The sequence below is a fragment of the Vicugna pacos genome, chromosome 17, assembly GCF_048564905.1.
Source record: "Vicugna pacos chromosome 17, VicPac4, whole genome shotgun sequence".
Lineage (NCBI taxonomy): Eukaryota > Metazoa > Chordata > Mammalia > Artiodactyla > Camelidae > Vicugna > Vicugna pacos.
This window is the reverse complement of record NC_133003.1, coordinates 43,070,719-43,089,359: the sequence shown is the minus strand read 5'-3', so window position 1 is coordinate 43,089,359 and position 18,641 is coordinate 43,070,719. Positions and strand designations below refer to the sequence as shown.

Here is an 18,641-nt window from a genome sequence, read left to right as displayed (position 1 = left end):
AAAAACTGACAAACAAAACATTCACTAAGCATTTACTAAGGCATGTGCTAGATACTTTACATTAATTTATCTCTTTCAATCTTAAACAAAGCCCTATGAGGAAATAGGTACTACTTTTTCTTCATTTTACAAATGAGCATGTTGAAACCGAAAGATTAAATAACCACCTAACTGTCCAAGGATGGGAGGTCAGGTTCTGAACTCAAGTTGGGAGAGGGCAACAGAGTGTGTCCTTAAATGTATTCTCTGTCTTTTATCTGTATACTTAATACACATTCCTCTTTTGCAATTCCAGAAAGATCAAAACAGTTCATTTTGATTGTTAACAGAAAGTTGCAACAATTACCCAGATTTAAGGGACAAACCCACTGAACAAGGAAAGCAATCAGTCAAATGATGAGGTGGGAGGAATAAAATAGAAATTGAGCAAAGGAATGTTTTTAATTATAGGTGAATCTCGGTCCCTGGGATGTAAAGTATACTTACGAGACTTTTTGGTGGTAACATTGACTGGGGGGCTTGAGGGCCCTGTGCCGGCAGTGTTGTAAGCTCTCACAGAAGCAAAGTAGAGAGTGTTAGCTTTCAGTCCTGTGATGTTTTTGGTTGTGACATTTCCACTGACTCTAATTTTACCAATCATAGATTCTTTGAAGTTGTCTGTCCAGTATAAGACCTGGTCATTAAAAACAAAGAGCAAGCAATTTATTGTTTCCTAACAACTGTCAACCACAGTGACATATGGGAAGAAGTAAGGAGCATAAACGAGAGAATATTTTCTGATTAAAATGGTTATACAATAACAACAAAATAATCAAAGTCCAAAATTTATAGGGAAGCAATAAAAGTACAAATTTATAATGGATATTAGAGAACCTAGGTTCCTTTTTTTTTTTAGATTACCACAATAAAATGTTTTGTGAGATATCTAAAGGTTAACACCTTTAACAAAGGATATATAATAAGTCAGACCAAAACAAGATTTATACTATTAATCAGAGACTGAAGTTATGATGTTTTGCCGTTGACATTTCCTCAAGAGTTCTTTGAGTCACAGATGAATTAATAATTCAGCTTATACTGAACTGTTCCTAACCATTAGCACTATTTGAGGCACACTGAGAAAGACAAGAGATAATATTGCTTGATGCCTGCCTTTGAACCCCTTATAATCTAGTTAAGATGTTAGAATGCATATGTGAAAAGAAAGTGGAGGATGCATTCCAAAAAAGTGATACAGGGGGAAAATGCTGTAAGAATTTGAAGAAAGATAACATCAGGGAGTGATCAGAGAAGAGTTCAGAGAGCAGAGGAAACTGGAGATGAGCTATGAGAAATAAATAGGGTTCAGATAAGGGGTAAGGGCATTCTAGGAGTGGAGTGGCAGAGACACCTATCATACAGTAGAACTTTCTCTTTAGATAAGAGGGTTCATGTAAAAAGAAAATAAAGAGAACAGTATAAGGCAAAATCGTACTTTTATTCTAACTCCAAAATAAAGTAAACTGTGTTACTCATTTCGTAAATCATTAGATTTACAAGTCACAGGACAATACGTGGTTAATAAGTCTCACTCCTTAAGTTTGTGAGAATGAAGACCCATGAATATGAGGTGATTTGTTTCATTCTATATGGATTATATGTGGCAGATTAGGTGAATGTAGAATTTTTCTTGTCACTTAACTGCATTTTTCAAGATGACTAACTTTTTTAGTCATGGTCCAGAGTATAGAGTAGGCTTCCCATTGGAATTCTTCTATGGGTTAAGATCTCTGAAGATGAGATGTTTACCTATCCCCAAGAAACAAGTATGACTGCAGTTTGAATAATTAAGTAAGATAATCTCCTGATTGCTTTTTAAATACTACCAATTAGTAATTTGTTTGCTTAAGATTACCCGGAACGATCCCTGCCGTTCATTCCCCTCTATTGTTTTAGACATACACTACTGTATGCTAAGAACAAGGTTAGTAGTACAGGACTATTTAACAGACTATTGTACGGTAAGCTGGCATATTCATAGTGGAACATGGAATTAATGTAGATTACCTCATAGCCCAGAACTCTTCCAGTGTTTCTGTTCCAGGCAATAGCTTTCCATGAAACCTCCATTTCTGAAGCAGAAAAACTTTGGACAGAGGTTCCCCTTGGGGCTAGTTGAGGTTCTACCATCCAGAAAAAAGACACAACCATCTTCAGCAGAGTGGTTCATAGAAAACAAGTGCAAAATATAAATATAGTCTCAAAGAGAACCATTCCAGCGCTGAGCACAACTTACCATCTTCCCCAGAGTATACAATGGACACAGTACTCAGGGATCCTTCTCCTTCGTTATTAAATACACCCACTTTGACTTCAAAAGGAGAAAGAGGGATGATGTTTTCATTTCTGTAAACAAACCTTGACGACTCTACAGACAGTACCCTTTCCTTGGTCCAGGTTGTTGAGCCAACTGGCCGCAGCATGATGATGTATCCAAATCCCTCTCCATTCTGTAGTTCTTCTGGAATTGACTTGGGCAGAAGTGATCAATCACTGAGTATTTACAAAAATATTTTGCATAGCTATTGTAATGTTTATTGATTATTTGGCATATCTTTTGTAGAGATCAGCATGGATATTTACCCTAAATAATGTATTCAAGAAAATAATATTTTTATTTAGAATGCCAATTAGAAAAATGATCCCAATTAAAGATACTCAAATAAATAAATAAACATTTTAAATGGAAATATTAAACAGGTTTTATGTGTTTATATATCCTTCCTTGATTATTCCTAAGTTGTAATAATAAAATGATTTAGAAGATTGCAAGTTTTTATAAGCTAAAGCATAATTTTGATATGAATTTTTAACTCAGCACAAAATTAACTTATTAACTGTTTCAAGGCTAGCCATGTTTTCCTTTCACAGTTTTCAACAAATTCTTGCGAGATACAAGCAGTATAATCACTGTTTAATAACATTTACTTTAAAACATAGAGCCTATAACTCAAACACAAATATATAAAGGACCTCCAAGTATTTTTAAATAGATATCTCCATTAGTTGTAGCGTCAGTGTGCAGTTTTTTTAACATTAAAAAACAAACAACTGAAGAAAACTTTACTAAGTCCCAAAAAGACCAAATTCTTTGAGTCATTTAAAGCCTAAATTTATTAAAATTACAGAACAAATATAGGTATAAGTTTCCAGACCTCTACAGGTATTAAACCTTATAGTCACACAAACAAATGAAAATGAATTTGTGCTTAAATTTAGACAAATATTCCATCTGTTTATAAGAAAGTTATATTTAAAGAGCAGTAGAATTTAGTTTTTCTAAAGCAAAATGCTTTTTTATTTCTAAATATTTTCATAGACTAACAAAGGCATACCTGATAGAGCATAATGCTTGAGTCTCTCATGCCCACAACTCCATTCCTGAGGGTTCCCTTACCCAAAGGTGCCCATTCATTGTATCACATTATCCTGTGACTTGGACCACGTGATGATCCAGCAATGGGCACCAGAACAAAAGTCAGTATCTAGTAGGGGTTCTGGTACAGAATCTATTCTGTAGTGACTGGTAGACCCAATTAAGTCCTGTCACTTACAGAGTTTGAATATAACACATAGATGTGTTGGGGCAATAATAGATAAACTTAGGGTGAGCAGTAAGTAGAGAACATATAGTTGCAGGGACACTGAGACAGTAGAAACTAAGACAACCTCAAAGCTGTATATTATACAAAGAAGAGATAGAATTTAGCTGTTAGCCGAGTTGAAAACTTGAAGTAATGAAAATGGGAAGAACTGAGAGACAAGCAGGAGGAAGTGTTGGAGCTGGGGCTGGATTACCAGAGTAGCTGACAGCAAGATAGAGCTGCCGTGCTCAGAACAGTGATGAACGGTGTTCCAGTTCTTCTTTTGACCTGTCTGCTTGGTTACTGAGACCTTTTTACCACCCTCATTACCTTCCATGTAGCTTTAAAATAAATCCCCATTAACCAAGATGACCTAAGCTGGTCTCTACTTCCAGCCATGTGGAACAATCTAGCAAATACAGTGAAAAGAGGAAGAAAAATTCAGGTCCTGAAATCTCAGGAAGGAAATTGCTTCCTTGTGTTAACAGTTCTCTTTTACAGGGAGATCAGAATTAAAACAGTTAACTTAGAGTGGTATGGAAAAGATTTATGACAATTTAAGCTACCTGCTAGAGCATTTGATTTATTTTTGATGTTTCTCTGAGCTCAGATTTAATCATGATGTTTAGTTCATCTGAGAGAGTGGAGGACTTTTGTTTTTGTTACTCAGATACAATTAGTGTTTCACATGGTGCTCCCTCAAGATAGATCTGAGTCCAATATGTTCCATTTAAAGGGGTGAAGAGACTTATTTATAAGTTCTTGCTTTTATTATTCTCATATGGGCAGAGAGCCAAATGATGGAGATATATATATATATACTTAAGATGGCCAGAAGAGAATTTTCTTCTCTAAGAAGAGAAAGTATTTAGTAGAATACAGAAATTTGGAAATTCCTCTGGTAATGAAGTCTATTAAAGCTGATAAAGAATAATATGATTTTCCCCCACAGTGTCTGTAAGAACTAAATCTTCAGTATATAGACCATGAGTCAGCAAACTATGGCTTTTTAACCAAATAGGGCCAATAGCTGGATTTTGAAAATAAAGGTTTTTGGAAACACAGTCACACGTGTTTATTTGTTTATCGTACATGGCTTTTGAGTGACAATGGCAGAGTTGAAAACTTATGAAAGAGACTAAGCTGTGTGGCCTGTAAGGCTGAATAGTTTTACTAGCTTGCCCCCCAGGTAAAAAGTGCATCAGCTGCCAGTTTAGGTGCTTATCTCTGACTCTACAGTATTTTATCCTTTGTGCCTAATTTTATATTCATGTTTTATATGAGATATTTACCACAAGCACATCAAACTTGAAAGTATTTTGGAGCATAAATTAAGATAGCGTGTGAAAAAAGATACTCTTAAAAAAGGAATTAGCAGCTACTACATCCCCAAAGTTAGATGCCATGTCTAGGTTGTGGGAAAAAATATACAGAGGAAATGCTTTTAATTTTATATAAAAAAAATAGATCAGAAAAATATTTCTATAGAGTGCCAGATACTGAAATATTTTAAGCATTGGGGGACTCATAGTCTCTTACAATAGTATGAAAGCAGTAATACATAACATATAAGAGAATGGATATGGTGGTAGCTGAAATTGTTTGTGAAAACAGACAGCAGACCAGATTTGGCCCATAGGTGATGGTTTGGTTCCCTGGCTTTAATGAAAAACAAATCATTGGAAGATTTTTTTTTTTTTGGTGATTCATATCATCTCTGTTTAAGATTAGTATACATTAGATTTCCCATTCTCCTCACGCACAGAGTAAATACCGTAATTTACCAATCTTTGGTATTTTATGGAGGAGAAAAAATAAGGGATGAAGTCAGTCAAATGATGAAATGTTTATATGGCCTTCGAAGAATATTAAGATCTACATAACTTCCTCACTGTAACACAAAAACAGTTCTGTTTTAGATCACTTGAGAGTCAATGACTTTGCAGGAAATGTGTTCAATAGACAGAAATAACTTGATTACCTTACTATTCAAGGCAGATACACGAGAACTCTTGCCTTCCCTGAATCATGACTTTGTGCAGGGACCACTAAAATTCAAATTTAGGACAAAATAAAAGAGCATGGGGTGAGAGAGCCCTGTGGTCAGATGCTTCTCTGCCCATCTCACATTTCTAAGCCTGTTTTCTGGAAGGGGCATTACCTACCTCCTAGCATTGTCATGGGAATTTAATAACCTGAAATGTTCAGCCCAGCACCTAAATCCTGTAGGTTCTCTTGTAAGTGAGCCCCCTCTCCTTCAGGCCTCTAAGGGTTCCATCTCTTAGTGCACATCCATTCATCCAGCAGATACTTGAGGAGGCCATACCACATCCCAGGCACTGGGCTTGGCCCGTTAAGTCTACATGAAACTAGATGTCCAGAAGAAAGGACAGCTTTCATATTCGCTATACCTTACTTCTGGCTCTGTCATTTCCAACCCTTGCTTAGAAAACATCCGTGTTTCAGTTTTCTCTGTATGTATTCACACCCTTCCACCAAAGGGAAATAAAGGGGCTATTTCTTAACCCTCACCTAACCGAGTGAAGAGGCTTCAGAAAGAAAGCATGGCAAGTCGTCTCTGAAATTTTGGGGATGCAGATTCTTTTAATTAACAAATGCCTAGGAACCTTCTAAAGGAGAGAGAGACATGGACAGCATTTGGTGTCAGAGTGAAGAGAGGCTAAGTGGGTACACACTGCCCTTCCATGGACCATAGAGCAGAGGTGTGTGTTTGCTGAGGGCAGATGTGGAATCCATGCAAGGGAGCTGTTCATGAGCAGCCTTGAAAGGGACTCTATCCACAAAAACACCAAGAGGGGAGAGGTAACCTCTACCAGAAGAGGTTGGCTTTGAGCCACCAGACTCTAGGAACTTAGGAGACTTTCCAGCAGCCATTTGGTCCTGCACCAAGGCATTATATCTGGAAGTCTTCAGTGAGGCTCCTCCCAGCACACTCCCCCTTGCTCCACCCTCAAAAAAAAAAAAAAAAAAGCAAAACAAAGCACCAGTGTATGAAATATTAACATCTGGTCATTTATCATTCCTAGAGTATACCAAAGTCAAATTATAAGTTTACCAGCAATCAGGACCTTTTCTGTCCTTTTTCTCTTCTCCCAATACCAACCCACAGAGACAACTCTGGAGGAGCTAATTTGGAGCAGGAGAAATTGAATAGCAGGATGGAGAGAAGGTGGAGAACTGACTATGCATTTCCTTTCAAACTGTAGAATTCCTTGGCTGAGGCAGAACTGAGCAACTGGAGAAATGAGAAACTTTGGTGGTTGAAAGTGTAAAATTATTGATAATAAGTCAGGTTGAAAAATTTAAAAAGTACAAAATCATCATACATAAACGTGTTAATACTTAATGGTAATTACTGCAAAAGCTATGTCATATGCTTAGGCATTCATCCAGATACAGGGAAGAACAAATTGGAAGGATTTAAAGAGCAATGATAGGAAAATCATTCTTTTCTACTTGCACTCTGCTGAGTCTAACGCCTGAGTAGTTCTAGAGGATATAAATAAGGTAATTTCTAGTTCATCAATTAATAACAAAAGTGCTACTGATTTACCTTCAGTAGACATGGAAGTTGTTTTTCTTACTTTGGATGAGTATTGTGCAGAGTTAGTCATACTTTTCCACTTCAGTAGAAAAATTTTTTTAAAGTTTCTAATACCTCCTCTAAATAATGCATCATCAGGAATCTCTCATACCATGATTTGTATATACTTAATAGTGATCAAAAAATTTTTTTTCTTGGTTGTTCTTCAACATACTTCTTGGCCGGCCAAATCTTTTTCCTTCAAAATAACTCAGTTGGATAGAAAATTACCTCCCACGTAATGACGAGTTCAGAGCGACTTCCTCCACCTCCATTGATGTTTGTTGGTGCCACGACAGGGACTAAAAGCAACCAAGAGAAACATAGGATGGCGATTATTAAAGTACCTCTTCATTAGGAGGAATTTTGTTTTTGGATTTCACCTTTCAGAATCTTACACAGGCACATTTATGAGAGACTCTTGAATTTTTAATGAACATAAATTATGTTTACATATACCCAAATTTCTAAGAGAGAGGACACAGTTGTGTTTGATACATGAGCACCGTGGCTCCAAAATTAATTAAAAATCGAGTAACATCATGTATTTGACATTATTATGCATCATCTACTAATTGGCAAAATGATGTTCCGTTCAGATTGTAACAGCGACACTGCTGATTTAGTGCCTAATTATTATACAGTTGTGCTGTAAACAAGTTACTGAGTCAGTCTGTTCATTTTTTTCAATAAACAAACTAAAATAATTTTTCTTTTTGTTATTCGTCAGGATATTTTAGCATCTAAAAATAAATCCTTAACGATAATATAAATTTAAAAATTCTTATTTTGTAACTGTGAATCTCAAATATCTCAGTACAGAATGAGACTTTTCTTCTAATTCTTCACAGAGTAAGAAAATGTTCTCAAGTCAAGGAAGTGATTGGAGGATTCCCTCAGTTTAACTCTAAGATCCTAAGTCTCAGTGGTAGAACATTCCAGACGCTCATCATTTTTGTGAATTAGGAAAAAAATATGCTCTTCCACTATATCCTTGTGAGGAGTAGTATAATGAATAATAAATAGTTCAAAGTAAACTGTAAAATTGATGACAACTGTATGCATGTGTAAGGTTTTGTAGTATATGATCAAAATCAAGTTTTACTTTATACATATGAAAGTGTTAAAAAACATTCTTTTTCCTGAAATAATAGCAAGAATATGCTAAATCTGCAATAATGGATAATTGATAAAATCTACAGGATATACTTTTTAAATGTTGAATTATATGAAATTATGTTTGATCATTTTGAATTTAAATATGTTTTTATTTTCAATGTTTAATTGCTCATTTCAAAATTTTCTCTGACCATGTCTACCATTCAGATAAATCCAGACTGCTTAGTTTTTCTCCTTTCATACACATTTAACTTTATAAATGATACAGTGATATAATAATCTCATTGTTCTTTTAAATAATAACACATGTAAGACACTATCGACTTTAATATTCAGATATGCCCTAACTTGTCTGTTTTGACCTTCATAATTTATTTAAAAGATTGCCTTATACCTGTAACCTATTTTCTGTCTCCCTATGCCTTCAGCCAAAAGTAACATGAATCAGAATGGATTCTACAGTTTCAGGGTTTCTGGTACTTGACAGCTTACATACATATTTCAGGATGGTTAAATAGTTTAGATACATAATAATATTATTTAAAATGGTACTTTAATTGACTATTCACAAAGTTTCCTGTATTCTAGGTAATAAAGTTCCCTCTTTTATTCAATTTTCAAATGAACCATACTAAACCTAAAGCCATATTGAGAAGAAATGCCTTTGATGATGCAGGGGAAAAAAAAAAGACACACTTCATATGATTTGGAGCCTCAGGGAAATCATTATGAATACCAGTCTCATTATGCAACTGAAACGAGAGGTTAACAGAAGGTGACATTAAAAACATTACTGTAAGAACTTCAGAGTTAGCATCAACCTTGCCCAAAGCCACCATAATATAAATCAACTGTAAACAAATAATCTGAAGCTAAAGCTAATAATACCTAGAGTCATGGATCACACTTGCAGATTCTTACCCAGTTTGTCTACTTAGGGCCTGGAAATTTCTATATTTATGCATTTCCCTACATTAATCTTTATCTCATTTCGGTTAAGGTCCACTGTTAAAAGAATTCTAGTGGATAAGTCTGAAAGTCTGTGTTAAAATCCAGACTTTGTCCAGTCAGCTTACAACTTGGTCTTCCTTTTCCTCTGTTGTCAAAGTAAAGACTCTCCTCTCAGCTCTAAACTTCTAGAATGATTTAATTTATCACTATCAAATCTGTTGTTTTTCAGTTGCTAAATGAACTGCTAAAGTTATTAACATTACCTTTAGTTTAAAAAGTGACTTATTGACATCTGACATTTGTACACACTTTCCTGTAGTAGTTTGTACTGATCTTTCATAGATGACTGAATAACAATGTGAACTTTGTTGCCTACATACATTAAGCAGATCGTGTGCCACCCTGGATGTAAAAGTTGAAGAGTGGAACAAAGAGGATCTGTTGAAAAAGTGCTAAAGAAGGTGTGATTTCTGAGGCAGATTCCACTTGTATTCTGTTCAGTGAACCAATTGATGCTCAATTAGAGCTTCTGTTAAATGAGGTTAAAATTCATCTCATTTGCATGTGGAGAAATTTATACTATTGCTCAATGAAGCTGCAACTAGGTCAGAGTTGAGAAATAGATGAAAATGTGTGGCTAACTGCACCAGCGGAGTCTCAATTGATTCTTGGCTACAGCATTTAGTGAAACAAGCAGTAACTCATTTGCATCTACAGATCTACAGCTTCTCTGTTGGATTTTGGCTAGAAAATAGATAAGATGAGAGGATGGCTTCTGAAAATGGGAAATAAGAGCCCCTGATTTTAGACTGAAAATACTACAAGACTTCTCACTTGTTTTCTTGAAGAAATTTACCATAAAGAATCTATCATGTTTTTAGAAGACATTGATATCTTACCTGATGCTTTAGTTCTTAACAGTTCTGATGGTTTACTTGGTTCTCCAATCCCAATGCTGTTCCCAGCAACAACACGAAACTCATATTCCACCCAAGGACTCAAACCAACCACTGTCGCATTGTGTGTCTTACCATTGAGAATTTCTGGAACTGAAAATTAGGGGACATTTCAGGTACCTAAACTAGCACTGGTTAACAACAATCATTTGTTCAATCAAACAAATACACCGTATGTTTTAGAAGATTATCCAAAAACGCTTGTGTCACTTACCTGTGGAAACAGCCTGCCAACCCACAGAAAATGGTGTCCGAGCCTGAATACTAAATATTTGAATGGGGCTGTTATTATCTGAGCCTGGTCTCCAGCTTAGTTGAGAAGTAGTACTGGAAATATGTTCCACTTTTACATCTTCTGGGGGACCTGGGGGACCTTGAAAAATATGTTTTATGGTAACTGTATTGGAAATTATTATATTCATTTACTTGGGACAGGGATAGTCTATCTGTTATGCTTAAAAATAAAATACTGAACATAATATATTTTAGCACATTATTTGAGTGTGTTAAAGCCCTATTAATTCACCTTACATGGTGAGAGATTAATTTAGAAATGTTTCCTTTGAAGATTAGAAAGTGCCAGTCATGGGATGGTTGAATATCATCCGATAGGAAGCTAATCTCAAAAATTGAGAACCGCTCTTGTCCATTCCTCTCTCAAAAGCTAACTCAAATAAATGCAACTGATAAAGAGACCTGCAGGAACATGTAAATTTGACCCTGCTCTGACAAGAATGGTTTATTATGAGTAGAAAGTATAATAACATTTTAGGGACTGACACTGCTTGCTAAGTCTGACCATTCCTTATAAAGAGACAGAACTTACTCAATTCAATATCCATATCCATGCCCACAACCTAGAGTCTTGGAGTTTAGAAAATAAAAAAAAAACTGCACTATTTACCTCACTTCTTTATTATAATGTAGTTACTCAAAGATCTATCATGTACATATTAACACTTTTGATTGTGAATAAACCATGTGCTCATTTATTTTCACCATTTATGCTTACCTCTCACAATGATCTCAGCTATAGCTGATAAACTTTCTAGAGTTGTTTTTACTGTGCATAGATACTTTCCTGAATGATTTAACTGAATATTTCTTATCATCAAATCCCCAACAGATTCCTGCAGATAGAAAGGAAGCCAGAGATAAAAACATAATCATACCCAGCAGCACCCCCTCCTTTTTTTTTACAGCTGGATAAATACAAAATATGAGGCAGCTCTGAAATTAGGAGATATACTAGTATCATTATAGTTTCTCATATTTGACCCCTTTTATTACCCCCTTTATTATAATTGCCTCTAGAACACAAGCACTTCTGTGAAAGACAAAACAAAAAACAGATCAGCTTCATAAGCAGACAGTGATGATCCATGCAAATAAATATGAGGAGATAATTATGAAAGATGTTGATTCATGTAAAAGACTTGAGTCATTTTATTAAGCACTTAAAAATTCCAGCAACTTACTCCTCCAATCCTCTCAAAATGAGCCACTCCTTTTTTTAAGTCTATGACATCTCCATTGAAAGACCATATAAACACAACTTGAATGGAGGGATCATGGGACACCTGGCATGGTAGGACTATACTCTCGCCAACTGTAACATCCATTTTGGAAGGTGGAACAGTAATAACAGTCCTCTCTGTTGAGAAAAAAAATGATTATTATAATAGTTTATAAAATGCTAGCATATGACTATCAAATACATATTTCGAATGTTTTTGCCATTGTTTGAAATTGTATCTATATGACATGAAGTTCTTCTATATTTAATATGGAAAATTTTTTTGCACTTTTTAAATATTTCTACATTAGTCAATATTGCCTATTACTTGTAAGAAGAGTATAGACATATTTTTACTTATACTTTATATAAAATTAAATATTTCGTACAAAACTGTGGACCTTCAAAGAGAGCCTTCCATACATAGAGACTGCATCACACTATTTTTATTATTTTTTTATTCTGAAATTCCAGCCACAGCATTCCAATCCACACACTGAATATAGCTCAAAATAGTCTACATTAATTTCATAATGAATAAGACAAATTATGTCCCTAAAATCATAACTACTATAATTTATATTAAAAAGATTTATAATCATAAGCATGTATATTCAATGTTGTACAACATATTTATTCTATTTCTTACATAGTTGTGATAATTTTCTATTTTAGCTCAAGGTGCAACATGAATAAGAAAGAAGTAATTCTTTTTTTTACCCAGATTTTGCAATGTTAGAGTTACACATCTATCATAAAAACTCTTCCCTCCATAAATATGAGTCACAATGTCAACACTTGCTCTACTGGTCCTACCATTTCATTGGCCATTTCCAAAGGACAATTCCAAAAAGTGTTCCAGTTGGACTTTTGAGTCCTATGTTTCTGTGGTTAAAAGAGACTCATAGTGATCATTTTTGACTACATATTTTATAACAAAATACATAGTTTTGATTTTAGAGGACTAAAATTTGACTAAAATGGCAACTCAGCAAAGAAAAAAAATGTATTTGGATTTAGATATGCACTATTTTACCAAAGTAAAATATTTTTAAAGAGATTAGCATTTAAAAATTAGGGGTTTTGGCAATTTATAGTGAAAAAATAAGTTTAACCCTCTAGGATATGGAGTAAAACTTTCCTTCTAGCTTCTTCCTGCTGCTCAAGAAATCAAAGAAGCGTTCAGATTTAATTTATATGTTCTTAAAGATGAGTGTGCTATTATACTTTATCAATAGAGTCTTTAAGTATTATTCCAACATTAAAAAGTTGTGACTGTTTTCTTACTGAAGATTTGGGAGTGAAAAGTAAGAAGTCGTAATCTTGGGCTTTTAAGGTACATGTTGATGAGTCTTTGAAAAATAAAAGTGCATGTTATATTTCTGAATGTAATGGAGAAAATCGAACTCATTCTACATCAAGTACTTCATATTTTCACATTTTCAAGATGTGAAAATTTCTTTATTAGACATGTATACTTTTTATTCTAGTAATTTCTGAGGAAAAGTTTGAAGAATGGTTTTTGTGGACTAAGTCCATACTTAATTCCAAGCCTTCTTCACATGTCTCCCTCAGAGGAAGGATAAGTAATAACCAGGATTTCAATATCACTTTGTAGGACTAGAGAATATTTTCCTTCTAGTAATTTCTCTGGAAAAAATGTATCACAGATATCTTATTTACACTTACAGGAAGATGAGTTAGCTAATTGAATGTGTTGGTAGAGCAGAGCTGCTCTTACTTAAAGTTTTAGATCGTGCAATTAAATTAATTTTTAGACATTAAAAATGACAGCCACTCCTTCCATTTATGGCACCACAAAATGGTAATATTAGGCAGATCATTCTCTATACACATAGCTCGTTGGTAGTATAGTAGTAATGCCTGAAATTTCATGAGTAAGTAATATTTGTATTATAATTTATCATAATGTGTACATGTTCTCACTAGTTAACTCATTTATTAACTAATATTGATAGAACACCTACCAAATTCCAGCTGTCTGCTAAGTATTGGAAATATAATGGAAGAAGGAAGAAAGTAGCACCGAATAAAAATGATGGATATGATGCTTGCCTGCACAGAGATTTAAGTCTTAAAAGGAAGACTGACATTAATCAAAGCTCAATCAGAAATACTTACTACCGTGATCAGTGCCGTATACTACAAGTAAATTATTGTATTAAAATAAAGATTTTTGAGAGGTCAGTTCATTGAGAAATAGTTGTTTTCAGCTGAGGGTAAACGGCAAATAGGAATTACCTAAGTAAACATAATAGGCAGGGAGAAATCATTGCATTTACTATGCAGGCAAGAGCATTTACAAAGAGTCTGTGTGAAGAAGAAAACTGGTGGCAGATGCAGAGCATTCATATTGCTGCTAGTATCTGAGAGAAATACAGGAGTGAATTTGGGGAGTATGAAGCTTGATGATAGTCATAGTCAAAATGTAAGCCTTAGGTGTTTTTAGGGCCAACTACATAATTTTCAGGTCATAGTATGAAATAAAAATATAGGGAGCCTTGTTTGAAAAATAGGGAAATGTTTCTATTAAGGTTACTAAATATAAAGGAACTTGCTTTAAAAATAACGTATTATAAAATGTAACAGGGTAATAGTGACACATGAGTAACAGCATAAACATACAAATTGCAAAAAAGACATTTTCTTCAGTTTTATACAATACATCAATTTATAATACTTTATTGAAGTTATATCTTGATAACAAGATTTTTCCCACTTTTCTATAAATTTGTGTTTTGAGCAACTTCATTTTCAAGTGATGTAATTGATATCAGTTGCTCATGGCAAATATGAAATCAATTTTTTTTCTTTTTTAAATTGAAGTATAGTTGATTTACAATTCTGTGTTAGTTTCAGTTGTACAGCAAAGTGATTCAGTTTTTCATATATATTCTTCAAATTCTTTTCTGAAAGATTATTACAAGATATTAAATATAGTTCTCTGCTATAGAGTAGGTGCTTTTTTATCTCTTCTTGATAATTTTTGATTTCTACAAAGACCTTTCTGTTGATGCAACTGTTACGGAACTGTTGAGAGAACTTTATAGGTTGTGACAATTTTGGGATAAGTTACTGGTAAATTATTTTGAAATGTGAATTTTAGATGTAAATTTAAATCATGGAATTTTATATTCTTTGGACATACCCTGTAACTTGTAGAGGTTGCACAAGAAGCTGAAAATGGCTTAATGGTTTGTGTATAATCCAAAGTTCCTGTTTATGCTTTCTATTGCTGTTATCTTCAGTTATAAGGGAATACTCCTTAGTAATTGATTTACCTGGAGCTTTATATAAAAATACTTTGAGTAGAATAATCTTTAATTTCTATTTCAAACCTCTGGATATTAATTTTGCAGTGTTGCACACATTTTCAAAATCATGTATGCTAAACTCTTTTGAGAATTCAGGTAACTGTGATATGCCTTGTTTCAATGTCCATGTGTAGGCTTTTATTTCCTCATACCTTACTGACAAAACTTACTAGCTGGGCAATGATAGTTCCTATCTTGGTGCCCAGGGTGAAGAGTTAATTCCATATGTCACCCAGACATCCTCTGGGGACAAATAGGGAAGTTGACCTCTCCCAGTGGATCCTGGCACTGACTGCTTTTAGAGTCCCCTGTTCTTACCAAGCCCTTACTATCATCCATTAAAGTTTCTATGGCTGCTGCCATCATCACCTCTGCTAATCTGGGCCCAGGTCCTGATGTGCCCACCTCTTCTGAGCCTTAGCTCTTTTGGCTGCCATGAGGCATGTAGGTAGTACATGGTACAACCAGTTATGCATTAATGCTGCCTGCTTGGTGCACAGACCTGAGCTTGTTTTCACGCAACAGCCAGTGCTGCTGCTGAACCATAAACACTTGTATATGCTATCGTCCAGCATATCTCCTCTGCTCATGTGCGTGTTCCAGTGTCCCATAAGATTTCACAGAGCACAAGTCCAGAGACAAAATGATCAAGAATTTCAAGATGGTGATAGTAGATCATTAGACCAAACATGGGGCATATGTCAGCATGTAGTCCTTTGTGACTTATTTGCACACTGATGAAACCAACCCTGGATGCCATTTTAAAAAAATTGCGGAAGAAAAGTGGGAAGTCTTAGAAGGGTGAAGCAGAGTTAATAAAGGGTATGAAGACATACTAATATCTTAGGGTAAAAAAAATGAATTATATTTAAAAGAAGTAGCTTCTGTGTGGCAGACTTGTTATCCAAAAACATGGAATGTAAGATTACTTGAGCATAGTTCCCCCTGTAAATACCTCCTTTGAGGGTGAGGGGGTGCATGGACAAAGACACTTATAAAGACTGTATTCTCTCCCCACACCATGCAGACTTGTTCTGATCCTGTGTTGGTGCCTCTGCAACAGCCACATGACCACCAGCTGCTACCCTAGATGTTTCACTTCTGCAACCACACACAGCTCCAGCTCAGAACTAGAAGTGAATACCCACAGAGACAAAATCACACTTGCAGAGAATGGGAGTGTAGTTCTTGAGTGGGAGAAACATACACAATTTTTGATGCTATTTTAGGGAAAGGACAAAGAGTATGCTGTAGTTCATCAACAAGTTCAGACTCCTCCTTTGCATACGTTTTAACTTCTTAAGAAAGTCTAACATCAGAGAGATGTTTTTTCAAGCTATTGAGATCACTCTTAAGAAGTGGAGGGATGTATACACACACATCAGTCTACTCCTTACCTGTGGGTGCATACATACCAGTGGAGTAGGTGTGGTAACATGAGGCTCATTATTAACATGGAAATACATGTTGGTATTTATGGATAAGTAAGAACATTCTGGCCTGAATTATAACAAATTAAAAAGAAGGGAAGTCAACTCTACTAGATTATCATTTGTGAAACTTTGAAATTCTTTAAGCCTCTTTCTCTGAAACAAAATAGAGGGATAGTTACTCTTTTTCATTTCATATAATTATATTTGTCTTGCCTATTCCTTAAGTATTTATAAAACTTCTAGGCCAATGTTAAAAAATTTAGCATGAATTTCCTGGAGAATGATTTGAAAATGTGAATTTCTCTGCTTGCAACAGAAATACTGATTCAGCAGGTCTGCAGAGTGAACTTAATATATGGATTTTTAACAGGTTGCTTCTTCAGTTAATACTGATGTCAGTTTAGGCCCAGGCTTTGAGAAATATTGCCTTAGGTTTTCAAATTTGAGTCTGAAATTTCTGTTTAAGGAAAATCCAAGCTATATAAAATATATTGTCAGAAAGTCAGCAATGCTTTGAATCCAGAAAAAAGTCATATCCAGTAAAATGTTCTTGATTAGTATTGCTTCAGAAACAACATCAGAGATAAAGATGGACTTCCAAATTATACACTAATTAATTCTGCATACCGTATTTGCTTTTAGAGTTTCATAGTACATTTTGGCATATTAAAATCTCTGTAAATTCCTGTATTAAAGAAACTTTATTTAATTCTAGATTTCCTACATTTACTAGATGTGGAATATTTTTAATTCATATAATAGGTCTTAATACATCTTGGGATATAAGGAATTTTAAGGAGCAATGTTTAGAAATATGCCTTTCATGATTGAAGAGGGTTAACATACACAAATATATACACGTATGTGTGTCTGTATGTATACATAGTACATATATAAATGAATATTTATGAGACAATCATGTAAATTTGAACTCTGAAAAATTCAGAAGTAATTGTTAGTTTTTTTAAGATAAGAAAACTGATTTATTGTTATGATTATCAATCTCAAGTAATGTGTACATGGGTGTTCCTTGTACTATTTTCTCTACTTTTTCTGTGTGTTTGTAATTTTCAATAATAATAAAAGACAGAAAGAAAGGAAATGATAGAGGTAGTCAATATTTATATACAGAATAGGAATCTTTTCCATTCAGCTTCTAAAGGGATGTGGACTGACCACTTTTGAAGATTATCTTCAATATACATGACATGCATACATTAATGAATAGTTCATAAAATTACAGATTTTTAATATTTACTATTTTCATGCGATTTCACTGAGATTCAATTTGTATGAAAACAGTTTTATCTAACAATCTCATCCTTAAGAAGTAGAAGGAAACGCTGAGTAAAATAAATTATGCTTTTGATGAATAGCTTTACTCAAATTCACATTGTCACAATAGACAATGATGATCCAGAACACATCTTTAGTTACAAGAGCCTCAGGAGGCATAACAAGTAATATAAAAAATTTCTGTCTGTATTGTTTAGCATGGTTTCTTTACACACAAGTGGGACTTGTGCCCTGTATCCAAACCCAAACATATATTACATATGATGACCCACAGTTACATTTTTACAAGCCAGGGATAGCCACCCATCATGTCATTGGTCTTTCTTAAGCATCCAGAAAAAATTATTTTGGTCACTTCTTGTTTGTTTGTTTCTTCTATGCTTTTAACTCAGTTGGAATCTCCATCTGTGAGTGATCATTGTTCATTGTCATTGTTCAGAATATAAGTGCTCAGGTGGTTCTGAAGTTATCAGCTCATCTCAAAAGACTGACAAATGTTACAAAAAAATCACCAAACCTTTCTCTCACTGCGTAAGTGATTCTGCCTTCATTTATCTATGTCATTTTAGGAAATATTGCTAAGATATCAATATAAAGTAAATTAGTGTGTAAATAGCACTTCAAACAGGTGACACAATTCTCTGATATTTTATCTCATTAGTTAACTTGCAAAGACTAGAAATAAAAACTTTTAAAAATTTGGTCCACTTTCTAATTCCTCGGAATCTCAAGTTAACCTCAGATTAACAAATTAACTCTTCCCGTTGCTCTTACTTTCTTCTTCCATTTATGTACTTCAAGCTGCAAT

The 18,641-nt window shown here is 34.4% G+C and overlaps 1 protein-coding gene across 1 annotated transcript in view; it reads right to left on the bottom strand.

The window, feature by feature from the left end:
* The window catches only part of CNTN6 (contactin 6), a 146,751-nt gene that overhangs the window by 10,680 nt on the left and 117,430 nt on the right, over nt 1-18,641 (bottom strand). The window contains 8 exon segments of the mRNA XM_072940774.1: nt 487-673; nt 2,047-2,162; nt 2,276-2,510; nt 7,459-7,529; nt 10,197-10,346; nt 10,468-10,626; nt 11,266-11,383; nt 11,732-11,907. Coding sequence (XP_072796875.1) covers nt 487-673; nt 2,047-2,162; nt 2,276-2,510; nt 7,459-7,529; nt 10,197-10,346; nt 10,468-10,626; nt 11,266-11,383; nt 11,732-11,907 — 1,212 coding nt within the window.